Consider the following 27,507-nt stretch of genomic DNA (forward strand, 5'->3'; position numbering starts at 1 on the left):
CTGCAACGAAAAGTTACATCATGCATCGGTAGTAAAGAATATGTATTAGCATGTGTTCATCATAGGAAGTGTGCAGGACAACTTGAAACCACATTGACCATCAGAAACTATATGCAAGTCACTTTTGGAAAGAACAGAAAAAAAAAAAAAAAATCAATAAAGGAAAGGAAACATATTTATTCGGCCAAAACAAAATAGACTGATAATGCTTGCTTTTAGTCGGAAACATAAATAAATATTCTTAGTATCGTCTACAGCAATTCATCCCCTAAACAGACTCAATGAATAGATGATTATTAAAGGCAGTTACACTAGCCAAGAGAAGATAAATGATCAAGGAGCTCTTGTATTACAACACCTGAAATATTTGCATTTTTTTTTCTGTCATCCAAATGGAGTTTTCAAGCATCACATAACTATATTCTTCCCTTGGAAAATTAAATAAAAAGTACAAAATCACAGCCTTGATTGGGGCGGGAGACCCGAATCGATCTCAACCTCCCAATATGAAAGATTGAGGATACATAACTTAATGTAACATATTCAGCCAAGATGGTATCGAAAGGCTGAAAACTGAGTATTATTAAGGCATTATTATTGAACAGGGCAGGAATCAACAGATCCCAGCTACTCGTTGCTGCATTTTGGTTTAAATGACAGAGTCATTCTCTTAATGTCGTAACCGACCAAGAAATTTGTTTGTGCCAAGTTACCAAAGAGGGCTACACCTTCACGTGGCACAAAACCAAGGCAATGAATACCCGGGGAAGCTTTAATGAAAGTGTTCGAAGGAAACAACTTAACATCTGCACCAACAAAATGAACAGTAACTATAGGAGCCATTATTTTGATATTTTCCCATCAGGAGTCTTGTAGCAGAATCTCAACATTTCATCTACCGGGTCAGCACGCTGCAATTTAATCTCCTTTTTCATCGCGGCTTCTAAAGGGTTATAGAATTTATTGGGAAGGAACGACAATGTGGATCCAGAGTCGATGATTCGTTCGTTAAAGAAACCCAAGATTTTTGATGAATTGTAGAGACTGGTATCGATCATGGCCAGTTTGTTTTTTCCGACGCTTAATCCTTTGAACTTTGCAGCATAGGTATTTTGGAAGTAATGTAGACCAGTCGAGACCACCCCGGATCCAGCAACCAAAGCTCTGCTGCCGAAATGAATTTTGCTGGATCTTGAATTATTTGGTTTATGAGAGAGTAAGCAATACGAAAATACGAAAACTTCCCACCTATAACGGACTGCATTTGGGTGACAAGGGAACCCGGTCCTCTCCCCAAGCCAATTATGCCAGACGTGTCCCTCTTGAATGTGCCCATATTTTCATAACCACATCCAAAAATGATTTTTTTATGCTCTATAGGTGAACCTGATATAGAATTCAACCTGAGTGTGTCTGAGAGATGATTCCGTGAGAGTAGGACTCGTTCCAATAGTTCACAGAGTACCTACACGTTTTGTCTCCACGAAGGGAAGGCCTCCCTCCAAGGGCTTTGCACTGTTTCGGATCACCAGGCATGGTTTTGTATGTCGAAGACGCCTTGGGAGTAAAGAGAGGCAGAGTTTGTGGGAAGCAATTATCGCATGGTGCACACTGTGTCCATGAAAAAGTGCTGCCTGTAATCAAGACCTAAATTGATCTCAACGGGTGGTGAGCCAAGGTTAACTTTCATTAGATAATCTCCATCGGAAGCTATCAGCTCAGGTGAGGGAATCCCCGCAGCAAATGAACCGAAACCAAAACGATCGGCACGGATTTTGGAGCGTTGTACGGCTTTGCTAATAAGATCCTCGTGGCTTGCAGTAGAGACGTATAGAGGAGAAATTGAGGAGTCTCTGTGAATAAGATCGGTTGTGAAGCCATCTTCACTATTAAACTCTGTAAGAGAATATGTATTAGATGGGAATGCCAAAGACAATATGGAGAGAATTATAACAAGCGACATGAAATGCACCATAGCGTAAACTATGTTCTCGATTTGGAATGGAAACAGCACCTGTGGCTTGCTTATATAGATACAAGTGTACAACAAAGTACTAAATATTGGTAACATCCTATGATATCTTGGAAGAAATCTATGTCTTTATTAATAGATACTAATGGATAACAAAACTAAATTGGATAGTTTCATTTATTGCACTAGTCGTTTGTTCATTGCAAATGTTTCGGCATATTAGAAGCACTGGGTTGAACTACTTTCCTAACAACATACATCAAATTTCATGAAACACCATAACTACTACTATCATTTAAAGTACCTAAAGAAAGAATGTGCATTAAAAACATGTACCCAACATGGCACACCATTATAAATGAAGTATATGGTACTAATTTATTCACCAGAAAATTAGCGTTTTACCTTTCAATTGCATGTAAACATGTGACGACAGAAGTTCCAGTGAGGTACCAATATTTGCCCTTCTCCTAGAAAATATAAAGAGATGCTCATCATAATCCAACCTTCTCCAAGAACAGTAGGGCTTCCTCTGGAAAAATCTACTCCTTCGAGATCCTGCAGATCTTGGTGTGGAGCACCATTTCATGAGAGCCGAGAGATATGAGACCAAATATTGAGGTCACATGAATTTTATAGAGACAAAAATCTGAAACTTCTGATGTGGATGAAGCCTTAATGTATGTCAAACCCAAGCTCCTCAATAAGTACAGAAAGCATCTCTAACTCTTTGTATATGTCTTCGGTTCGAATATGAGACTTATCATTATATGAGAAGCAAGAAACACTTCCATTTATATCAATCCAGCTACAACCCGTTTCTTTCTTCAATTGGTTTTGTTTTAGTCTTGCTCTAATACGTGATGCATCCTTCCACATACCACGTGCAGAATATATATTGCATTGAAGCACACACATCCCAACATTACAAGGTTGATAGCCTAAAATTTTGTCTGCAATTAAGTCGCTTAATTCATAATTTCCATGCATGTTGCAGGCACTAAGCAATGCTCCCCACGCATATGTCGGAATATCCGAATGGAATTGATTGACCAATTTGAAGGCTTCGACAAGTAAACCTGATCTACCAAGAAGATCAACCATGGATGCAAGATGTTCTGGCTTTGGGGTCAGATTCCATTTTCCCATCAACTTCAAATATTTCCAACCTTCACTTACTAATCCAGAATGAGCACAGGCAGTCAAAAGGACCAAGAAAGTAACATGATCAGGTTGATATCCAGCATCCGTCATACGATCAAAAAGATCAAAAGCTTCCTCGGCAGAAGAGTGATGAGCATGAGCCACAATCATGGTATTCCAAGTTGCAGTATCCCGAATTTTCGTTGTGCTAAATACCACAGAAGCATCATTGATGAAACCACATCTAGAATACATGGATATCAATGAACTCATAACCATGCTATCAGTTTCATAACCAATCTTCACAACAAAAACATGCATTGCTTTGCCCCAACTTGGCATTGCAAGAATACCACAGACAGATATCACGGAGGTTAAGGTACCTTGATCAGGCTTGAGTCCATTAGATAACATTCGTATGTACAAAATAAATGCTTCTTCGGTTTGATATCCAGAAATTAGAGTGTTCCATGAGGTCTCATCCTTGATAGGCATCTTCTCAAAGAACTTACGAGCGGTAGTAACATCATCCTGCTGAATATATCCAGATAGCATTAGATTCCAAGAAACTACATTCCTCTCCGGCATTTTCGTAAATAGATCACGAGCATATTCCAGCTTTCCGTTACGAAGAAACCCAGTCAGCATCGAATTACATGCAACGACATCCTTGTGGGGCATTTGATCAAATAATTCTCGAGCCGATTCGACCCTCCGCTGGTCCAAATAACCTTTAATCATCACAGTCCAAGCAACTGCATCCTTATCGGGCATCTCTTCAAACAATTTCCTTGCCATGTCCACCTCCCCCACCCTCATAAAACATGTAAGCATACAAGTCCAAGAAACCACATCACGTTCGGCCATTTTCATAAACAAATCATATAACTTGTCAATGTGCATAGTTTCACCATATCCTGCCAACATAGCATTACAAAGCAGCACACTTTTACTTGAAGCTTCATTAAACAAGCTCTCAGCTTCGTTCACCGCCCGGTACCTAAAATATCCTTCGATCATCATTGCCCAGGAAACATCATTCTTCACCGGCATTGCATCGAACAGTACCCGACCGTCATCTATCCTACCGCAACTCACATATCCCGAAATCATGGAATTCCAGCAAGCCACGTTCTTCTTTTCCACTAAATCGAACAACCGTCTCGCCTCCTCCAACCTCCCATTCTTCGCGTACCCACTTAACATTGCAGTCCACGAAACTACGTTCTTACAAGGCATCGAATCAAAGACTTCACGAGCCTCGCAAATCATCCTATTCTTAACGTACCCGGAAATCATGCAGTTCCACGTCACCACATTCTTGTTGGGCATTTCGTCAAACAGCTTGCGCGCATTTTTCACATCACGTCTCTTAAAGAAACTCGTGATTTTTGAGTTCAACTGGAATATAGAATTTGCTTCAAGCTTGAAACAACGGAGTAAAGAGTAGGCATTGCCCAAACTCTTGCCAATGAATGGCCTGTATTTCAATTTTACAAACATGTAGAGAGAGAGACGGTTTATGAGCTGTAACGCCCAAGTGATGAGAGAGGTCCGGCGCGAGTGATTCTAATTTCTACTTATCTTTATCTCGGTGGCTTAGATTTTCCGCCGGAATCCGCCAGCAACCGCGAGGAGACGGAGATTGTGATACGTGGAGCTGCGGTTGATCTGCTGGTCAAAACTGTGGGTGAATCCCAGCCCAGTGATATTCGGGTGATTATATTTATACTGAATATCTCTACGTTCAATCCGGTGCCGTCGCTCTCCGCGATGATCATGTACTGGTAAAAGCTCAGACAAACATGCTGAGCTACAATACATGTGGCAAAATTTTATTTATATATATAGTCCTCATGTTTACAAAAAAAACAGATTTGGTCCCTCATGTTTCAATAATTTAACACTTGTGGTCATTTCCGTCAATTTACCGTTAGTCCGTCACTTATGTGCACATGCTTGATTGACTTAGTACTAATGGAAAGTTGACGGAAAATACTAAAAATATTGATTTTTTTTAAACATGACTACATGAGGGAGCAACTGTGTTTTTTTAAAGGGTAAATTACACCCACACCCCTCAGGTAAGATGAAATAACTTTAAGGTCCCTGCAGTATCGGTAATTACAATCACCCCCTGAAACATAGTTAGAAACTCTAATGGGATAATGCATTAGATACATTATTCCGATAGGTGTCTAACGGACTATTAGTTTCAGGAAGTGGTAGAGACAACATAGTGTTATGGGTGATTTAATAAATGTTGGGGGAGCCATGTCACCCGCTAGCTCTATGTTATCTCCACCACTTGCTAAAAGTAATAGTTTGTTAGAACTCTATTGGAACAACCTATCTAATGCATTATTCCATTAGAGTTTATAACTATGTTTCAGGGGTGAGTGTAATTACCAATACCACAGGGACCTTAAAGTTATTTCAGCATACATCGGGGGTGTGGGTGTAATTTACCCTTTTTTAAATATAGGGACCAAATGTAAATTAGTGAAAACTTGAAGGACGAAAACTGTATTGTATCGTATAACATACGCAAAGCTTAGGTGAGTTCGGAAGTTTTAGAGAGAGAAAGTAATATTTTGAATGAACAGAATTCGTAAAATTAGACACCTAATTATCATTTCAGTTTACAAAAATGTAAATTGATTTATTTTATTTTATTTATTTCTAATTTCTCCAAATTAATCACCACTATCCAAATTTAATCTCCCTTGTTTCAAATAATCCAACAAAAAATACCTGCAAGTGTGTTGTCTGCAATAACAGACATCAAATTTCAATACACACCACTAAACACAATCGGTTCGAACTTAAAAAAGAATGATAAATGCATTAGAAAAAGAAAAAAAACAGCATATATATAACTACAAAGATGCCTCTTGACCCTTTTCACGAGCAATTGAAGCGGAAAGAATTCCTAAATCCCGGTTCAAGAAAGTCAGCGCAGTTTCACACTCGGAAATTATTCTCATAACCGAAGATGGCTCGCCGCCCACTGTTTCCGAAGATCCAACTGCTACAGCTGCATGCGAATCTCGAAGATTCTTCAAGTTTCCCAAAAACTGTCACAGTAAGAGAAAAAACAGAGGATTCTGTTACCACTTACTAACCACCACGACTTAAATAAAAATTTATAATACTTTTTTTCTAATTTACAGACATAAAGAAACACATTCTAAATCAGTGATGCTATGAACTAGGGGTGGAAATCAGATGGATCAGATCGGAATTAACATTTTTGGAAGAAAAAACAATCATTTTTCGGGAAGAATTCCGTTCCTAAAAACAATTGGCAAAATCGGAAATTGGAATTACGGATATTGGAATGACAAAAGTTGTTCCAAACTCGGAAATTGTTGGATCAAAATCGGAGGGATTTGGAATTTTCATTTCTTTAGTCACCTACAATATACAAAATACTATAATAGTATTTATGTTATAAGTGTAATTTCCGGGGAAAAATATTCAAAAATATTTTTGGAAATTAAAATCAAATCGGAATCTAATACATATCCCAGTTCCGTTCCTAAAACAATTGGAAAAATGGGATATCAGGACTTTCGGAATCCGGAACGAAAAATACTTTTCCAAGAATCGGAAATATTCGGATTGGAATTCGGAATGAAATACACATCAAATCGTCGAAATTTTTATTTGTTAAAACTTCAATGTGATTCTCCGCAATAAGTAACCAAATAATACTCGACGGAAGTGAACCAGAATTAAGGTTACCTTCAAAAGCATCTTATATGCTTCCAATAATCGATTTGCAGCTGGTCCAAAACCATGAAGCTGCGGAACCTCCATCATATGTGTCCAAGGACGTATTTCCTGCACGGTATTAAACAAAAATACATATCAAAATTGAGCTGAGTATTGATTCTCCTTGATTGATTTGAGTAATTGCAAACAATAAACGGCAATTAAGTTCAATGTCTAAGTTAAAAAAATGGAAAGCGATAACATTCCGAATAGCTTGTTTTTCCAGCTCTTTGCACTCAAAATAAAGCCAGTCGAACCCTTAGAAATCCGAAAGTTAACTTTGTATCGGTTCATACTCATTACAGGCAAAACGAGTGTGAGTAGTGTAAAAATCTAACAGCAAAGATTAATTCAAAGAGTAACCAACATCTTAGAAATTCAAAAGTAAGCATTTCCTAAGCCATGAATTTTAACCGAACAAATAATTTCTCATGGAATTAGTGGAAGTAATGCAACAAGCGTATTAGGTAAACTACACAACGCAAACATGGAAACGATTAAATAAAAGCAAACCTTGGTGTAAATTGTATTAAAGCTTCTTGCAGTTTCGAGAAAAGATTCCAGATGTGCCCGTAACTTTCCTTCAACCTCCATGTAATCTTCATCGGGATTATACGGATGCTATACAGGAAATAATATAATTAGTGGCAATTAATTACAGAAATAATATAATAAGTGAATAATAGGTAGAGTAGAACCTTGGAAGCTAAATCATCAACCATCTCTTGAAGGCTCAGAAGTCTGTTGGATTGATCTGAAAGTTGTTTTTCCAAATCAGATATGTCTGGCCTACAAATAAACTTTTGATTAAGGTAAATAAAAAGTATTTGTATATGCTGAAGAGATATGCTCGTCAAATATTTTTTAACCACAAATAAATAGAAAATCAACAGACAGACAGAAAATCTAATGAGCTTATAAATCGGTCCATGATCCAAAAATATATTCTCAGTAGATATAAATTCGATGAACATAAATCCATACTAATGGCTTAACGGCATTCACATTCTACAGTTTTGAAGAAGAAAAAAAAAAGCATCAAAAATCACATTTTTACGTCGTGGTATATCATCATTGGGAGCAGAGAAACTTTGTAGAATTACACTAGTTTAGAAAATGAGTGTTCATCACTAAAAGGTAAGCTTAGTAATGAGACCAACAATATGCAATAAAAAATAATTTCTTACAATGGGTAAATAGATTGGATCTGCACATCTGCAGGAAACAATTTGCATTCTTCTGAAAAAATCTGAGCTTGTTTCTCAGCTATGGCATCTATTAGTTGTATGTCTTTAGCCACTTGCTCGTCTACACTGGAAAACAATGAAAAATAATTAAAATTAGTTGCATGGATAACTACAAGGATCAATAGAAATAGAACATACTTTTTATTGACTATAATTTAAGTAGATAAAAACACCTCCATTCAGGATTATCAGCAAAGATGCTTGCCTCCACGAGATCGACAATAAGACGCAGCATTTCTGTTCGATCTTCATAACTTCCTCGACCCTATAACGAAAAGTTACATCACATTTTCCATCAGCACCTATATGCATGTCATTTTTAGAAAGGAAAAAAAAAAGTCCATATATTAAAAAATTATCTTTGTTCCTTGATTCGCGTGTATAAGTAAAAAAAAAAAAAAAAAATCGTTTTTTATGCTTGCTTTTGATGGGAAACAAAAAATTCATAAGTTGCAGTAAATCTACTTAACATTGTATAAAGCAATTCACCCCCTAAACAGACTCAATGAACAGATAATTAGTAAGTACAGTAACACTCGATAAGAAAAAAAGGAAAGATCAAAACTACACGTTAAATAATTGCGTTTTTTCGGTCATCAAAATCCACAAAATGAGAAATTACAGTGGCAATAGTATACCATATGTGCATTGGGAGAGTTAGACATTCATTGAATAATTACGTATTACTTAGCTATATTATTCCCTCGGAAAATTAAATGAAGGGTAAAAAATCACAACCTAGAACTCTTAAAATGGAAATCGCTGATACATAACTCTAATGTCACATATTTAGCAAAACGGAGACGAAAAAAGAAAAAACAAGGCTGAAAAATCAGTGTAACATCTAAACTCACTTGGATAGCTTCAGTGTCTATAGTCGTGGTAATGCCAAGAAACTTCGCAATCTCGGCCAAATCTGCAAAAAATTCCAGAAACAAAAAAGGGGGAAATTCAAACCTAATTTGCAGAACTCTAATCAGAACATCATCTCAGCTGCATACGGTTGCAGCGAATTGTCAATTTCGTAAAAAACATAAAATCAACAGAACCAACACTACTAAAATCAATAGAGGGGAATTTTCAATAGTGATCATGATAAGTATGCTAACCCCGTTTAATGTAAACAAAAAAAATTTACCCCCAAATTAAATGTTGAAAGCAAAATAAAACGAATATAACGAATCAAAATTACGAGTTACATTGTATCCTGGAGGTTTCTTCGTCCCGATCCACGGCATCCCCTTGTAGATTCTGCTGAGAAAATGGAGATTTATCACCCAGTAATCTGCACACACACAAAAAACAAAATCAGTCAAAATAATTCGGCTAAAATCAGCTAAAATAATTGGAAGTTGGTGTAAAATTGAAATGAAAAGAAGAGGATTCAGAACTTGAAGAAGAGCCATTCGAGAAGCGCGTAGCGTTCCATGCCGGCGAAGAGGAGCGATTGGGCTGGGGCATTTGCTCTTGGGTAATTCAGCGTACCTAATTTCTTCTGTACTTCTTCCATTTGCTTCGATGCCATCTCTCTCTCTCTCTCTCTCTCTCTCTCTCTCTCTCTCTCTCTCTCTCTCTCTCTCTCTCTCTCTCTCTCTCTCTCCACTACTCGATTCTACACAGAAGAAACCTTGGATTTTTCACAAGTTTGAGGGAAAGAGATTTGAAATTTAATAATGTTTTTCTTTTTCTTTTAAAAACCTCTAAATTTATATGCGTGGAAATTGGGGTATTTGAGATGCTACTATATCTGGTTCGATTTCTGTTTCGGTTTCGATTTCAATTTCGGCTTCTATATAAATTACTAAGCACAGGTGTATTTTATCATCATGTGTATTTTATCGGGTATACTGTATACTTGTGTAGTATCTACAAAACCGGAAATTGGAATTAATTTCCGATTTTTTATTATTTGGACCCGAAATATTTTAAGTTTGGAACTATTTTTGTTCTTCCAATTTTCAATATTTTGGTTTTTTTAATGGGTTTTTTATTTGGAATCAATCATATGTAAATTTTGGAATGTCTAATTTTATTGTTGGATTTAATATGGGAAAGGGGAGTGCAAAATCCTACACTGGAACTTACTAAATTACGCACATAAATTACAATGTTTCTCTCTCTAAAATTATATGGGATGTTTGGTTATGTTTCTAATGGGAATTTCTAGTTTTCAAAATTTCTGATGGAAAAAGTAGTTTATTGGTTTTTGTGTAGAAAATGACAATATGTTTGGATGAAGGGGTATTTTTAGTTTTATGTAGGTGTAGAAATGAGAATATGTTTGGTTGTGGTGAATTTTCTCTACGAAAGTACGTGCAAAAGTAGAATATAATGATTGAGGATGATGGTAGTTATTATTATTATTATTATTATTATTATTATTATTATTATTATTATTATTATTATTATTATTATTATTATTATTATTATTATTAATATCAATATTATTATTATTGATGAGATGGGAGAAAAAATGGAGGAGAGAGAAATAGGCTAGTAGGTATTATTATAGGTTTGAAAAGTGGGAAAAGTATGAATAGTGTATTTCTATTGGAAATTGTTTTAAGAAAAGTAGGAATTTCCAAGTGAAAAGTCTCAAACAAACATAATCACAGTTTTATGTATAGTATAAAACTGGAAATTCACTTTAGAAATAGAAACAAACATGCAAATTCTCTGTCTATTCTTAATCACTTATGTTTAGGGAATTCTCTTAAAATCGCTCAAAAATAAGAATGAATTCAGTGTTTTCGTATGACGATCCTCTTAAGTCTTAAACCAGATTTATGATTTCAAGAATTCTCTTAACATCTCTTACATAATTTTTAACTATTAACATTTTTTCAATATTAGTATTGTTTATAATTCATAAATATTATACTACAATATTTATTAAAAAAAAATGAAACAGTAAATTTCATATCAAGTATTTTTAATATTAAAAAATTAAAACAATATTTAACATGCATTTAATATTATTAAATAATTATTAATATTAATTAAATAAATAATTAAAAGAAAAAAAGGAAAAAAACCTAACAACACAGTACCCCAAACCCCGCCGCCAGCAGCACCACCACCCCACCCCACCCCACACACTTAGCCGTTGGTGCGTCTGCCATGGTTTGTGTGTGATGTTTTTTTTCTAGGGGCTTGCTATTATCAGTGCGGTTTTTTCCAGCTACAGTGCGAAATAATTCATTTGTCAAAAAACACTTTAACCTTTTACAAAATCCTCTCAACCTCCAAATATTTCGACTTTCGTAGATCGTGATTTGTTTTCGTAGAAATCAGTTAAAACCCAACGATTATCAAGATGGCCAACATCGATCCCGTAAATGAGGTAAAAAAATACGTTTTAGTGTGATTTTTTTCGATTTTCAGTCGTTTCGTGTAGAATATCACGAAATTATTCTAGTCATTTCGTGGTGTTTTGCACGAAATGAACACTTTATTCGTGTTTTCCAGTCATTTCGTGTACAATACTACGAAATTATACCTCTTATTTCGTGTAATGTCACACGAAATAGCAGTAAAACTGTTTTGTTATTCATTTCGTGCAGTACTACACGAAATGTATACATATATTTCGTGTAATTGTACACGAAATACCTAGTATTATTATTTATTTTTTTGTGCAAGTAGCTAACCTTTTTTTTGTATTTACGCAGCCATATGACGACAATTTGTATTTTGATTCCTCGGTTTTGGATCAAAATGAATATGAAGATTTCTCTCACTTCTTCCAAGTTGATATTGTGTTCGGCAGTAGGGAAGAATTAATCAACTGGGCGAAAGCAACTGCAGTTAGACATTGTCACCGTTTGATTTGTCAGTCTAGAAGGGAGAATGCACAGTACATGACGTGTGACAAATACGGACATGGCCGACAAACGAATATCAATGTGGAAGATCCTAGAAACACAGGAACAAAAAAATGTGGTTGTCCGTTCAAATTGATTGGCAAAAGGTCAAGGTTTGATGAATTATGGCGGTTGATTGTCAGCGATGGCAGGCATAGTCATCGTCCGGCTTTGTTTCCTCACGGACAAGGTACGACTATTCGTATAACTCCACAACAGAAAGCAAGAATTAAAGAATTGCGAAATTCTCACGTGAAGCCAATGCTGATCATGGATAGATTGAGGAAAGATGATCCGTCGATACAAACCTCTATGAAGCATGTTTACAATGAGTTGGCCAAGATTAAATCTGAGGAAATGGAGGGCATGACTGTTATTCAGTTTATGATGCATAACTTTCAACAAGGCGAGTATCAATATTGGCATCGCGTCGATAGTGAAACGAGCAACAAGATACAGATATTATGTTTGCAAGTCCCGAATCTATTAAGTTACTACGGCTGTTCCCGTATGTTAAATTGATGGACTGCACATACAAAACCAATAAGTAAGTAAAAATTACGATTGTTTAAATTATGATTATTGTGTTTTAATGTCTTGTATTGTTTAAATATGTAAAAACAACATTGTTGTAGGTATGGAATGCCTCTTTTGGAAATAATTGGGATAACTCCAGTTGGGACGAATTTTACAATTGTTGTTGCATTTATGTCGCATGAAGATGCAGACACCTACGAGTGGACTTTGAATTGTTTGAAAGAGTTGCTAGATGGTGTCGAACCTGATGCGATCTTGACAGATAGAGAGTTGGGTCTTTTGAAAGCACTGCCAAATGTCTTCCCATTTTCGTATCATATGTTGTGTATATTCCATATAAACAGAAATGTTGAGGCAAATGCGACGAAATTTATGGGAGGCAACAAGGACCAAGGTCTAATATTCCGACGTGTGCTGTGGGCTAAGCTGGTGAAATCAGAAACCGAAGAAGAGTATCATTACAATTACAATGAAATTGTTGGACGGTATGCAGGGTATCCTAGGCTGATACAATATTTGAATGATACGTGGTTGATATACAAGGAGAAGTTTGTTCGAGCCTATACTCGCAATGTGTATCATTTTGGCAACACGAGCACTAACAGGTATTACATGTTTTAGTTATTTAAATGATAAAATATATTATATAAAAATAATATTTATTTTGTAATTTGATTGTCGTTGTATGCTTTGATTGTTGTTGTAATTGGATAGGGTGGAGAGTGCTCATTCTTCAGCGAAGGGTTGGTTAAATGCTTCGACCGGAGGTCTGGATAACGTGCAAGGCAAACTTCGGGACCAAGTTTATATCCAAATTAGTCAGCTGAAGTGCGATTTTTCATTATCATCCAAGATAAGGAAGCATACTGCAGCATGGCCGTGTTTTCAGGGTTTGATTTGTTATGTTACGCATCTGGCATTAGAGAAATTGGATGAAGAGATGGAGTCCCCGGCGATGCAAGATCCGAGTATTTGCACACACTATCTTTGGAATACTCATGGGCTCCCATGCGCGTGCAAAATTGTGCAGAAAATGGAAGATAATGACACGTTCGTCATTTCAGACTTGCATCCATTCTGGAGTACCATGGCAGTTGAGCCTTCGGAGCTACCTGAGTATCAAGTAAACCGCGAGTAGATTGTGGATAGACAGATTGATGACCTGAATTGCAATTTGAAGAAGATGAATTACACGAGTAAGATAAATGCCGTGGCCTCATTGCGTGGCATCGTTTATCCGTCTACGTCGCATCTGTCCGAGCCATCATTTGTTAAGACCAAAGGACGACCAAAGAATAACTCGACAAAGAGAGACACTTCTGGATGGCAGTATCATATTGATGAGGAGACAATTAAGTCGTCTTGTGGTTCCAAGGGTCGCCAAACCTCATCTGGTGCAAAGATTCCTAAAGCAAAGGTTGAGAGAAACACTGATGGAACGCCTCAATCGAAGATGAAAGGTCGTGGTTCTCGTATTCCCACACAAGAATCTGTTGCCCCTACAATACCTGCACATGAAGGAATCGACTTTTATTCTTTCGAGCCCAGATTTATGGTCCGTCTTATTCAAGATTATGTTAACGTGATGGCGGATGGCAACTGTGGGTACCGGTGCGTTGCTCAAGCCGTGTACGGGGATCAAGAAAGATGGCCGCAAGTGAGAGGGGAGTTGCTTATTGAGTTATACGAGCATGCTAGTGTCTACACGGCGATGTTTGGCAGTACCGGATACGTTGAGGTCATACGCAAGTGTGACTGGACCTCAGGGCCTTGTCCACAAGCTTATTGGATGGACATGAATGAAATGGGATTGGCCATTGCTACCAGATATAGTGCATTAGTGGTACTTTTGACTCAAGTAGGGAGTATGACTTACCTTCCTATGTTTGGCAGTGGTCACTTATCATGTATGATTGTTGTGACATTGCACAACAATCATTTCATGTTTGTTAATTTGGTCGCGAATAGTCCACTACCACCAATCCATCCGGCATGGGTACACCATAGAGCTAAAAACTTGAGGCACTTACTCAAAACGTACAAACCCCGACTACTCTTGTACGAACAATTAAAGTCTGGTCGGTAGTTCAATTTGTAGTTGTATCTGGAATCTAGTTGAATTTTTATTTGTATTTGAAATTTAGATCAATTTGTAGTTGTATTTGAATTCTAGTTCAATTTGTATTTGTATTTGAATTTTTAGGTCAATTTGAGTGTCTGAAATAAATTGGTTAATTAAAAAATAAATCAATTAGTGATTTCGTACTGAATTCCACGAAATGTCACTTCATATTTCGTGGAAAAATCTACGAAATATGGTCTTCCATTTCGTAGAAAACTCCACGAAATATGATGTCACATTTCGTGTACGTTTACACGAAATACACGATTTTTTTCAATCTAACAGTTTCGTCCTTCGTGTTCTATAACAATAAACACTTATATTTCGTGTGAAAAGATACGAAATGATTGAGTGGATTTCGTGTATTTATACACGAAATAGCGGGGGAATTTGGTTTTTTTTTAGGAAAGTTACAAATGAAATAAATCGCACTGCAAGCCGGTAAAAACCGCACTATGAATAGCATTTCAGTTTTTTCTAATGCGTGGAATGGTTTTGTTTGTGATTTTGAGGAAAATAAGTTAAAATGAAAAGAGGCGAGGAAGGGTAAAAGAAATCAATAAAGCTACATGGCCAGATTCTGGCCAGCCAAAAAATGACAATTTTGTAATATTGAAAAAAGTTATAAAGTATAATTACTATTTTGCCCCTATACAATTAATATTTAAATTTGAATATTTTGGTACATTCCTACACAACTTCCTTCCTAACTGGGACCCAGATAAATCAGATTTTGTTACAAAAATGCTGAGATCTGGAATCGAACTCAGGTCTCGGGCATGTACACAACAATGCAAACCACCGGGGCAGATAAAATGCTTAGGACATTTTTTCGAATATATATATACACACCATAACATTATAATGTAAAATGATTTATAATTATTATTTAAATAATGTTAAATAAATTATTAATTTTCCTATTTATTATTATTCACTAATATATTATTAATTTTCCTATTATTATTATTATTATTATTATTATTATTATTATTATTATTATTATTATTATTATTATTATTATTATTATTATTATTATTATTATTATTATTATTATTATTATTATTGAAACTTGTAGAATTGATATAATGTATTCTTTTTTTACTCTACGTGAAAACTGAAAATTTAGAATTGAGGGGTTCTATATTTTAGGAGGGAAAATAGGGAGGAAAATTATGAAAGAAATTATGAATAGATCTTGGAGAAAAAACAACTAAGGGCATAAATGATATTAAATTTATGAAAAAACCCAAAAAAAGGAAATAAATGCTATTTTGGCCAGCCAGATTCTGGCCATTTAGCAAAGTCCAAAAGAAATATGAATTTTGGATGAACAAGTTTAGAGAGAGAAACATTTTTTTATCGTGTATGTGATTCAGTAATTTTAGTGTGGGATCTAGCATTTCAGTATGCGAAAGCCATTTCAATTATTACATTTTTTTTTCCAAAAATTTATATAGTACTAATATTATATTTATGATTTTACTTAATTTTATGTCATCTACGGTCGAACATCACTAACTTTTGTGTATAAGTTTGCTACAAATCATATTGGATAAAAAAAAAATTTAATTGTATAAAAAAATGCTATAAATTTAGAATATTTCCAAGAGTTTAGGAATCATGCAATTATTTGTGTGATTAAGGCTGGCAGTTGCACCATGTAAGCTAATCTTGGGTTAGCTCAAACTCACCGGCTCAAATTCGGCTCATGTATTTTTAGAATTGGATTTATGTATCAAACTTATATCGTGCAATATACAAAATTACATATTTTACAACTTTGTAGTCGAATGTGTTAGTAAAAATAATATTCACGAAGAACAAAAGTAAGATAAAGTTACAAAATAGGATGAAAATTCTAGTATGTTACTTGAAAGATCTGAAGTTTAATGTTGCAAAAGTTTATTCCATGTTAATTATATGATTAATATTTGACTACTGAGAGCATCTCCAATGTTACAAGCTAAAAAATGTAATGCTATATCTATTATACCTCATGAATAGTGTTATAGCAAGCTACTTTTCTCCTTATCACTCCAACCATATCATCTATTTTATACCATTCTATTATAATTTATTACTTTTTTATTATTTATTTGATACTTTAAACATACCACTTTCTAACAAACCTATTATTTTAATGTTTTTATCATTTAGCTTTCATGAATAGTAAATGGTATATATAGCATTTGTAGATGAACTTTTAACTTGTGAGCTAAAATATACCTCTCCCTTTGGAGTGAGTTTTTTCTTCCTCAAAAGCTATATTTGCTAAATTATTGTTTTTACCATCTCAAATTGTCTATGGTTGGAGATGCCCTGATGACACCATCTCCACGTAATTCTTTTGTACCTTTTATGAATTATAAAATAACAACTATATTATAAAGTTAATTATTAAATTAATTGGGTGGGTCTTAGTTAAGTTGGCTCAAACTCGCTTCATAAATAAACCAGGTAGAATAAAATGGTTCAATATCGGCCCAACTCACAAAAAATTAAGTTCGACTCAAATGTAATTGGGCTGAATCATCAAGATTCGATTAGGCCCGACTCAATTGTCAGTGTAAAATATTATTTTTGCAATGCATTTTTTTATATATCAAAACCAAAAAAGGAGCCCGATTCAGTAAAAATTAAGTTGGACTAAAATATAGTCGGATCGAGCTTTGATTTGGCGCAAATCGATTGTCGGTATAAAATATTATTTTCGTAATCCATTTTTCTATATATAAAAACAAGAACAAAAAGGAGGTATTTTAGAATACCTCAATTATTATTCTCTCTTCTTCTCTCTTCCTCTCACACCAATACTCGAACCCTTGACCTCAATGGGAGGTATGACAACCAAGAACCATCAAGGCCAAGGAGTACAGGTGCTTCTCCTTCTAATATTTTAACTATTTCAAGAACTCTAAAGTTGTAAACATATAATAAACTTTATTTATTTTTTGACTAAATTATCTAATTTCAATTTGATTTTACAAAATTATCTTCTTACAGTTAAATCTAAACTTGAAAATTGGTGAACTCTAAAATTATTGACTATTTTTTTATTATTGATTTTTCTGCAAAAATAAACATACAATTTGATTCAGTCATTAACCATGAGTTTAGTATATTGTAATAATTTCATGTAACTACTACTACACTATTTCATGATAAATGTAAGGACAAAATGCACTTCGCCCCCTCGAAATTTCTAGTTTTCGCACTTTGCCCTCTAAAAATTCAAAAATGAGACTTCCCCCCTTCGAAATTTCATTATAGTTGCACTTTACCCCAAATGTGACTTTTCGGCGGATTTTTCACCGGTTTTCTCGTGTCTCCGTCAAGTTAAAGGGAATTTTCGTCTTTTCAAGGTTTCCACCCACATATTACTTATCGCTGGAAAAAAACCCAACTCATTAGACAACACATTACCTTATTTTAGAACAAAAAATAAGGGTATTTTCTCTCAAACACAATTACGGTGATGGATCGTAAGAATCTTCAGTTTCTTCTTCGATTACCAGCTATTACGGTGATTCTTTCCCATAGATTTAAAAAGTATGAATTGGAAATGGAGAGAAGGAACACACAAAGAGAACAGAGGTAATGCACAAAAACATTGATTTTCCATGATTTTCCTCATCTAACAAAATTAAAAGAAAGGTCGAAATTCAAACACCCATAAATCGTAGCTCCAACAACTGAATTTTACACACAAAGCATGAAAAGCCCAAAAAATCTTACCCTTTTTAAAAAGCTTTTGCCTTTGAAGAGAAATTGAAGCCCTAATTTTGGAGCTCAATTGTGTAATCGTGGGTATAAAGAATCCGCATATTGGGGATTTGGGTGCAAAATTATGTATATACCTTGAAAAGACGAAAATGTCCTTTAAATTGACGGAGACATGAGAAAACCGGTGAAAAATCCGCCGGAAAGTCACATTTGGGGCAAACTGCAACTATAACAAAATTTCGAAGGGGGAAGTCTATTTTTTTAATTTCTAGGGGGCAAAGTGCGAAAACTAGAAATTTCTAGGGGGCGAAGTGCATTTTGTCCTAAATGTAAAGAGTAAATCAAAATTAATATATTGTAATCATAAATTCATTAAAAAGAGTAATTAAATTCAAAGCTTTATAAGATAAGATTTCAAATATAGTAGATTACTATAGATAAAATGACACGACGTCGTCGTTATTGATATAAGTTTTGACATGTAAATAATATTTTTGTTAATATAATATATATTAGGACAAAATGCACTTTTCACCCCCCCTACAAAATTCCTATTTTCGCATTTTTTTCCTTGAAAATTCAAAAATTTAATAATCCCCCTTCGAAATGTTGTTTTGATTGCACATTTTGCCCCCGGTGGGCATCGTGCACCAAAAACAAGATTTTAAAGGGGGCACATAAACACTCAATAGCGATGAATAATCTATCAGGACAATGTGCAATAAGAATAATATTTTGAAGGGGACATTCGCTTTTGTAAATTAAGAGGGGTAAAGTGCGAAAATTAGAATTTTATAGAGGGTGGTGTGCAATTTGCCCTATACACCAGGGTAATTGCAATTTCACAAACATGAAGGGGTATTTATAATTGAAGTATTAGGGGTTGATTGCAATTTACCCCAAATTTATATTTTTAAATACATCCAAGATAATTAGGTTTTTTGTAAGAAGGGCCCTTGTAAAATATATATCTGCAGGAAAAGTCCCTGCGATATAAAATATCACTCAAAGCCCCCGATAAACTTTCCCATATAACACAGACTACACAGTCTACCCATTTGCAATTCACCCATTGACCATATTTGAAAAGACAAAAATACCCCGAATTGGGTATTTGCAAAAATACATATAAAATATTATTTATTAATTTTAATTTTAATATATAAATAAATTACAAAATTAAAATGAAAAAGAAATATCCGTCATCTTTCTTCCCGTCTCCACACGCACACTCCTTCTGCCACTGCAAACCCCCATTAAAGCTTGGTGGCGCCGGTGAGATGTAATTCCGGCCAGTTAAGATGATGAGATAATGGTGGCGCCGCTGACACGTTTTCGCCGGAGACAGGAGATTTGAAAGTGATTTTAATTTGCTTTCCGACGTTAAATCGAAGAGGGAGAAGATTATAAAAATTGCAATTTGGTCCCAAATGTTTTGGATTCTTTATAACCAAGCCAAATTGTTTACGCTCAAGGGGCAATTAGGTCTTTTTCATCAAAAAATGTCATCACCGGACGCACAAACGGCGAGTGAACCACACGAACTCCCACTAAGGGGCAAATTGCCTTTAACTAAAACTCACAGGGGGATTTTCAGTAATATTTTATATCACAAGGACTTTTTCAGCAATTGAAAATTACATAGGGGTAGTTTTGCAAAAAAAGAAAACCCAATGCGGTGGCATCTCGCCTACTTTCCACCTACCACCAACCACCATCCTCACGACCAATGTTGTTCAGCACCAGTCTCCAGTGCGCTAAAATACGCCGCTGATTTATCGAGACACGTGTCGCTGCATTATTAAAATAAACCACCCCAGTCAAACGAAAAACCAAGATCCTCCATTCCTCACTCACTCTGCAACCTTTCTTCATCTTCTCGAATTTTTCCTCACTCCAAATCACGAAGAACAATCAAAATCCCAAAAAAAAAAAAAAATAAAAAAAAATGCAGTCTTTAACCCTTCTTACATCCTCAAACATCCCCGCCTCAAAATCCAGCTTCAGACGCACAATTAACGCTCATAGAAACACCCAATTTCCCTCTCCCACCTTCACAAATCAAACCCTAGGGTTTGCCCCCATTCGCCAGATCCCCAAATCAAAATCTGATTTCGGTGCGCACCCATTCCGATTAACCCCCAAATCACCATTCCCGAACAAAATCAGAGCATCATCCGAAGAAGAAACCCCATCGGAATCCATCCCAGACGGCGCCGCCGAAAAAATCGAAACCGAAACCCTAACCCTAAAGCCAAACAAGAATCTCAAACTAGCCGTTGTGTTCGGCCTCTGGTATTTCCAAAACATCGTCTTCAACATCTACAACAAGAAAGCCCTAAACATTTTCCCATACCCATGGTTCCTCGCAACTTTCCAGCTCTTCGTCGGATCCGTTTGGATGCTCGCCCTCTGGACATTGAAAATCCAACCCTGCCCTAAAATCGACAAATCCTTCGTCGTCGCGCTCCTCGGCCCGGCCCTCTTCCACACCGTCGGCCACATCTCGGCCTGCGTCTCGTTCTCGAAGGTGGCCGTTTCGTTCACACACGTCATCAAATCCGCCGAGCCCGTCTTCTCGGTCGTGTTCTCGTCGTTCCTCGGCGATTCGTATCCTTTGAGCGTGTGGCTCTCGATCGTCCCGATCGTGTTCGGTTGCTCGTTAGCCGCAGTGACCGAAGTCTCGTTCAATTTCGGCGGCTTGTGGTGCGCTATGATTAGCAATGTCGGTTTCGTGCTTAGGAATATTTACTCGAAAAAGAGCTTGCAGAGCTTCAAGCAAGTGAACGGGTTGAATTTGTACGGTTGGATTAGTATAATATCTCTGTGTTATTTATTCCCCGTCGCGGTAGTTGTCGAGGGTTCGCAATGGGTATCGGGTTATCATAAGGCGATTGCTACAATCGGAAAGCCTTCGACTTTTTATCTGTGGGTGATGCTTTCCGGGATATTTTACCATCTCTATAATCAATCGTCGTACGAAGCTTTGGACGATATTACCCCCCTCTCGTTTTCGGTGGGGAATACGATGAAGAGGGTGGTGGTTATTATTGCTACGGTTTTGGTTTTCAGGAATCCGGTTAGGCCGTTGAATGGGCTCGGATCTGCTATAGCGATTTTCGGGACTTTCTTGTATTCGCAAGCGACTGCGAAGAAGCCGAAGATTGTTGAAGGGGGTGAGAAGAAGAATTAGAAGGGGGTGGGGTTTTTTATAAGTTTTGAAGTTGTTTTTATTCGTCGAAATTATTTCGAGACATTTAGGTGTTTTTCGTTTTTTTATTTTATTTTCTATTATGAGCAGAGAGTTTTGAATGTTGTTTTATGGTGTTCTTTCGCTAGACATTGCCCAGTTTTAATGCTGATTTTTTGTCATATGCTTCCGTCGATTTTACGTTTGCTTGATTTGTGTTTGTTTTCGAGTTCTTTCTTGTTTGCGAATATTTATGGTTCTTCGATTTAGGTGTTCGTATGATATGTAAGTTATCTTGAACTGTTTGCTTGACAAGCAACGCATTTCGGATACTTTTCGTTGACCAACACTTGATGACACCTGCGGGACATTTTATAATTTCTTAAAAGTTAAGAAATATGTTTGAATAGCAAATTTTCAAACATCTTATGGGTTGTTTTGTAATTTCTGAAAAAAGTTAGAAACTTGTTTGAATAGCAAATTTCCAAATATTGTTGTTGTTTCCTTAATTATTTACATAATTTAATTATCTGTTGCACATAATTAATAGTTGATAATAATATATATATATAAAAAGTACATATAAATAAAAACTAATTATATATATATATATATATATATATATATATATATATATATATATATATAGTTAAACATCTATAAATTAATACAGTTGAGACCATCAAAATTTCATTAATTTAGCGAAATATTAACTTATCGATAAATTAATAATTATTAATTTATACATTAATTAATAATTTATTAATATATGAAATTACGTTTATTATTATTTTCAACAAATACATTTTTTTAAATTTTTTATGTGTATATTATTCATCGTACCATTAGTTCAATGCATTATATAAAACTCGTTTCATAAACGGAATCTCTTAAAGCAGCAATGGTATAAAACGATTATGTTGAGCTATGAGAAAACTATACCGAAAGTTCTAACCATGTTAAGAAAAGTGAGGGACGAACTTGATGGTAATGTGAACTTCAACAAGAAACAAGCGACAATTAAATTATATTGTATTAAGCCTTCATAGATCTATAAAATATGTACTGTACCATATAATTTAAGAACTATTTTTATGCATTATTAATTTATATATTATATGGGGCTTCTTAAAATTTTCGAATGTGTATTATCTTATAAATTTAGCGAATTATTAATTTAGCACGTTGTCCCCGAGTCAGGACCGGGAAAATTTATTATTTAAGCGAGGTTATTAATTTATCGGGTATTAATTTATCGAGGTTCTACTATATATATATATATATACTTTTAATATTTACACGTTTCTCTCAAATTCTCGTATCCTCATCTGTGTGGACATGTCTTGTTTCCCCATTTTCTCGTATCGCAGTTTTCGTGTCTGTGCTACATAGGTTTAACTACAATATTCATGTTATTACTATATTATCTATTAACCCTTTTAGGAGAATTTGTGTTCAATTCACTTATAAAAAACAAAAAGACAAGGGCAAATTACAGTCACCCTGAAGGCCAAATTACGAGGGAAAAGAACCCTTCTTATTTGGTTAATTATAACCACCCATAAATATGTCTTTATGAAAAAAACCCTCAGGAAATTTGATACCGTAAGGCTGAAAATGTAAGACAATACATAGTTGTGGTGTGGTTGTAATTACCCAAACAGAAGGGTAGGTTTTGTAATTTGTCCTTACCTTATGGGGTTGGCGGCCAAAATAATAGTTATAATTATTTTTTGTTATTTTTTTTATTATTATTTGAAAATAAACTAGGGTTTTGTTCATATTTTCTAATGAGGTAAATCCAATTTTTTTCCCCCTTTTTGAGATAGATCCAATTTTGCCAACTTGGCAAAATATATTATATAATTTTCCTTTAATACCCCTGTTTTATTTTTAAAAGGCATTTATTTCCTTTACTACGTGATTTGAGATTTGCTGATACGTTGCCTAAAATCACGGAATAAAATTACGTGAGATCATTGGCCGTTATATCAAATCGTGTACAATATTTTTCGAATGTTCTTTATCGTATTTTTCGTTTTTATTTTTCGCTCAATGTCTAGGATTGTCGATTACGGTGGTTAGAAATTTTAAGGGTTGTGTTGATACTTGATTCTATGAAGTAGAACGTTTTTTAACAAAATTACGTCGTCATATATACATCGTTATTTTTGGCGGATGATGTTTGTTTGGCAGAGGATTGACAGAGTTAGAAGAGGATGCTTCACGCAGATCGGACCAGAGTTATTTTATATGAGCTTCGTAGTTGGTTTATGCAATAATCGGAATAATTGTCCGTTGTGGTCGAGTTCATGTTTTTGATCCCGATCGATAGTTGGTTTATTTGTTTATAACAGCCGATTTAAGTGTGCTGGGTAGTACATTAAAATATAGTTCGTAGTGAATTTTGCATTTTAAGTTTATTTTTTATGATATTAATGTATTGTCATTCAAATGTATTTGCAGTCTATTTAATCATTTTTTAGTATTCTGCATTTTTTATTTTGTTTCATGATTTTAGGTTTTTTCGATGGCGAATTTCGTAAGGATTTTGTTGAGGTTTGGTGGGTTGGTTGCTATAAAGAGGTGTTTACGATGTAATGGCTCGGTAACTTCGGTTAAGTTTTAAACCGTTGTAATACAGTAGTATACTATTATGAATATCGTATGATACTACCATTATCATTTTATTATACTATTATGAGATTATTAATGTACTAGAATTTTTTAACTCGACATATTGATTTTATTGTGTTATGATGTGGTTTATGTATTTTATCAAAACCCTAGATTGAAATTATGAGATTATTAATGTACTATTTTATTGGTTATGTTGGAATACTTTACGTTGGTGTTGTTCTCAATGTTCTTGTCATTTCAGTGGTATATTGTTTGTAACACAATTCATATCACTACTATAACCGTAATATACTATCATAGCAGATCAATGTACTATATTGAAATTATTAATATACTACGTGGTTGAATAATACGGGATCCGTAGTCGATTAACGAGATCCATAGTCGAATTAGATGAATAAGATAGTATAATACATGATATAAGGAAAATTACCCTAATTGATTAGTATTTCAAACAAACATATTATTCAGTTTCCATATATATTATTATTTTTTCATATATATCATTATTTACCCTAATCGTTGTCATATAATAAGGAAAATTACCCTAATTGATTAGTATTTCAAACAAACATATTATTCAGTTTCCATATATATTACTATTTTTCCAATAGTCATTTAACTAAACCCATAGTCGATTTAGATACATGGGATAGTCTATTAAAAGATATGAGATAGTCTATTAATTTTAAAACACAAATCCGCCGTCGTCACTTCTCGAATCTAGGGTTTTGATAATTCTTCGGCCCATAGTCGATTAACGAGATCCATAGTAAAATTATACCAGTGGGATAGTCTACTAAATGATATGGGATAGTATATTAATACATATGTAATTCGACTATGCATCTCGTTAATCAACTATGGGCCGAAGAATTATCAAAACCCTAGATTTGAGTAATACTATATTTGAGTAACCCTAGATTGGAGCAGTGACGGCGACGGCGACGGCGGCGGCCAACGACGATATCACTTCTGGTGGATGTCCTGCCCATCAATTGTTGCAATATCACTGATTTAGTGCTCGAATGCGGTATGCGATTATAACAGATCTGCAAATACACAAACGTGATAGTCGATTTAGCCAAAACATATCAACAAATCGATGGATGATAGCGATTCAGCGTGGCGACGACGTACCTACGGCAGCTTGCTCGAAGTGCACGAAAATCGTCGTTTCACGGCAGTGCAGACGTCTTCCCCTTTCAATCGGCCGCACCGGGAAGTTGTTCTGGGAGGTTTTGCAGTTTATTCGATAGTGGGGTTTGGGATGATAGTGATTTAACGGGAAAATAGGAAGGGATTTGATTTTATTTCAAAAGGTAAAGTAACGGGTTTTGTGGGATTTGATTGAGGGTAATTATGTAATTAGGAAAAGTTTGGGTGTTATCAAAATGACAAATATAAATTTGGGTATACCCCTATTATTTGAATGTTTAAGGGGGTTATATATAGACTCAATAAACTAATCAAGCAAATCCGATCAAAAAAGTTACTGTACATTGATCAGATATCAATGTAAGAAATAAATACAATTCCAATTCCAATTCCAGCTGAAAAAAGAGTTAATGCAGTGACCAAACATCAAACAAAACCAGGGCTTTCTTCCTACCCCACTCTTCCATTTTCAATTTTCCTTGTTTAATTTATCAGCAGAAGCAGGAAAATTAACCCAACTAACAGTGGTAAAAATGGTGACTCCTTCCAAGCGAGTTGCTCAACTCGCCGCGGTGAAAATGGAGGTGCGTGTTCGTCGTATTTGCATCACAGTTAAACCCTTCAATTTTTTGGGGATTTTTTTTTTTTAATGAATATTTGGTGCAAAATTTTATCTGATTTTCTTTTTTTTTTTTCACGAAATTAACCGTGTGGGTATGATGTAGATAATATTCAAACCGGAATCTCAATCATTGAGTTGAGTTCGTGAAGCTTCTTAGGGTTTCAATCTGTTCGCTAATGGCGGAAAAATTGAAAAATAAAATAAAATTGGATTATCAATTTATTTCAACTCGATTCATGATTGATTCTCTTTTCCAATTCGATTTAAAAAAAAAATCATTTTCTTTTTGTGTGTGTGTGTGTGTCAGTGTGTAAAACGTTTGATGTAGTACTCTGTTTTGATCTACAAATGCCTCTCTTTTTTTACAAGTATAGATCTGATTAATTTGATTACTTTTATATAGGCCTGCACAACAGAAAATGCTCCGGAAAATGAAGAAATCCGACACACTCGATTCGGTTCGAATTCCGAACCAGCTAAATTAGACGAAGATGAAATTCGTTATCTTTCGGGGAAGCCATATTTCGATTTGGTTTTATCGAAATCGCATATCAGCCACACCTTCGGACTGGTAATTACTCTCGACTCTCGTTCCCACTATTTTCTCCTCCGATAATTTTTTTCGATTTTTATATCGTATCACTACTAATTATTAAATTATTAATATCTGAATTGTATTCCCGGAACTTGGATCAAATGTTACCGGAAATAGAAAGTCGTTCGTATTCTGTTAGCTGATTAATTAGTATAAATGATATATAGGGATCGATAACGAATTAACCTCTCTTGATTTAATTCAGGGTAAATCCATAAATAACCGTATTAACTGTATTAATCTATGACCGAAAGTCTTTGGTTTTTGGTGACAGTTATTTCCCGCCTCGATGATTCGAGAACTTCCTCGCGCCGCTATCCCCGCTGTTCTAAAAAACGGCGGTAAAATTTGGAACATGTCTTATTGTGGAGGTGGGGTCCGCCCTAAGCTCGACTCCGGATGGAAAACATTTGTGGCTGACAATAATTTGAAAATTGGAGATGGTTGTGTTTTCGAACTAATGGAGTCGACCGGTACGAATCTCGTATTCAAAGTTATGATTGTGAGGGGCGATATTCCAACCGAACTGCAGGAACTGATCGATTCTCGTGGTAAGTCTGGCGATACACCTATAGTTCTCGACTAGTTGGCCTACGATGAAAATATCTTTGTCTTGTACTCTGTAATTCGATGTTTCAAGGGTTTTTTTTACGTGTTCGTTTCGAAGTGGGAAATAAAATTGGGGGAACAATGGAGTTAATTCATATGATGTGTAAGTTATCTTGAATATTGATTTTCGGGTATTGATATGCCGAATCTGATCCGATCATCTACGGTTTTGGAATAATATTTTTCATTCGAAATCTCAAAAGCTTATATTTCATTTTTTTTAAATAACGGATCGAAATTGGAATATATACTAGATTTTGATTTCCAAAAAAATTGAATTTCCTTTGAAAATTACACTTACAATAT

The 27,507-nt window shown here is 35.1% G+C and overlaps 6 protein-coding genes across 7 annotated transcripts; 3 read left to right on the forward strand and 3 right to left on the reverse strand.

The window, feature by feature from the left end:
- Nucleotides 1-213: 213 nt before the first annotated feature.
- LOC105964767 (uncharacterized) lies at nt 214-4,968 on the reverse strand. Its single transcript, XM_088813453.1, has 2 exons — nt 2,378-4,968; nt 214-1,896 (listed from the first exon to the last, which is right to left on the reverse strand). Exon 1 carries the CDS (start codon nt 4,616-4,618, stop codon nt 2,648-2,650), a length of 1,971 nt encoding a protein of 656 aa, XP_088669579.1. The 5' UTR covers nt 4,619-4,968; the 3' UTR covers nt 214-1,896; nt 2,378-2,647.
- LOC148765278 (aspartic proteinase CDR1-like) lies at nt 843-1,536 on the reverse strand. The gene is made up of 2 exons (XM_088812729.1): nt 1,404-1,536; nt 843-1,321 (listed from the first exon to the last, which is right to left on the reverse strand). Exons 1-2 carry the CDS (start codon nt 1,534-1,536, stop codon nt 843-845), a joined length of 612 nt encoding a protein of 203 aa, XP_088668855.1.
- An 859-nt stretch (nt 4,969-5,827) lies between the features above and the next one.
- AUG7 (nuclear matrix protein) lies at nt 5,828-9,858 on the reverse strand. 2 transcript variants are annotated; one of them, XM_088813929.1, is made up of 10 exons: nt 9,743-9,858; nt 9,531-9,684; nt 9,339-9,424; nt 8,994-9,055; nt 8,313-8,404; nt 8,080-8,205; nt 7,591-7,681; nt 7,406-7,513; nt 6,863-6,961; nt 5,828-6,192 (listed from the first exon to the last, which is right to left on the reverse strand). In XM_088813929.1, exons 2-10 carry the CDS (start codon nt 9,662-9,664, stop codon nt 5,995-5,997), a joined length of 996 nt encoding a protein of 331 aa, XP_088670055.1. In that variant the 5' UTR covers nt 9,665-9,684; nt 9,743-9,858; the 3' UTR covers nt 5,828-5,994. The 2 variants fall into 2 exon arrangements, with proteins under 2 accessions (XP_088670055.1, XP_088670056.1); XM_088813930.1 differs by lacking the exon at nt 9,743-9,858 and having other exon boundaries at nt 9,531-9,733.
- Nucleotides 9,859-11,455: 1,597 nt separating this feature from the next.
- LOC105964597 (PKS-NRPS hybrid synthetase cheA-like) lies at nt 11,456-13,677 on the forward strand. Its single transcript, XM_088812730.1, has 4 exons — nt 11,456-11,482; nt 11,811-12,514; nt 12,638-13,144; nt 13,254-13,677. The coding sequence occupies exons 1-4, from the start codon at nt 11,456-11,458 to the stop codon at nt 13,675-13,677; spliced, it is 1,662 nt and encodes a 553-aa protein (XP_088668856.1).
- Nucleotides 13,678-20,114: 6,437 nt separating this feature from the next.
- LOC105952420 (Nucleotide/sugar transporter family protein) lies at nt 20,115-21,759 on the forward strand. Its single transcript, XM_012975967.2, has one exon. The coding sequence runs from the start codon at nt 20,336-20,338 to the stop codon at nt 21,578-21,580; it is 1,245 nt and encodes a 414-aa protein (XP_012831421.2). The 5' UTR covers nt 20,115-20,335; the 3' UTR covers nt 21,581-21,759.
- A 3,894-nt stretch (nt 21,760-25,653) lies between these two features.
- On the forward strand, nt 25,654-27,395 carry LOC105952376 (B3 domain-containing protein Os04g0386900). The gene is made up of 3 exons (XM_012975919.2): nt 25,654-25,959; nt 26,401-26,568; nt 26,867-27,395. Exons 1-3 carry the CDS (start codon nt 25,909-25,911, stop codon nt 27,176-27,178), a joined length of 531 nt encoding a protein of 176 aa, XP_012831373.2. The 5' UTR covers nt 25,654-25,908; the 3' UTR covers nt 27,179-27,395.
- The last annotated feature ends 112 nt before the right edge of the window (nt 27,396-27,507 follow it).

This window comes from Erythranthe guttata, chromosome 14 (assembly GCF_056151865.1).
Source record: "Erythranthe guttata isolate IM_541 chromosome 14, IM_541, whole genome shotgun sequence".
Classification (NCBI taxonomy): Eukaryota; Viridiplantae; Streptophyta; class Magnoliopsida; order Lamiales; family Phrymaceae; genus Erythranthe; species Erythranthe guttata.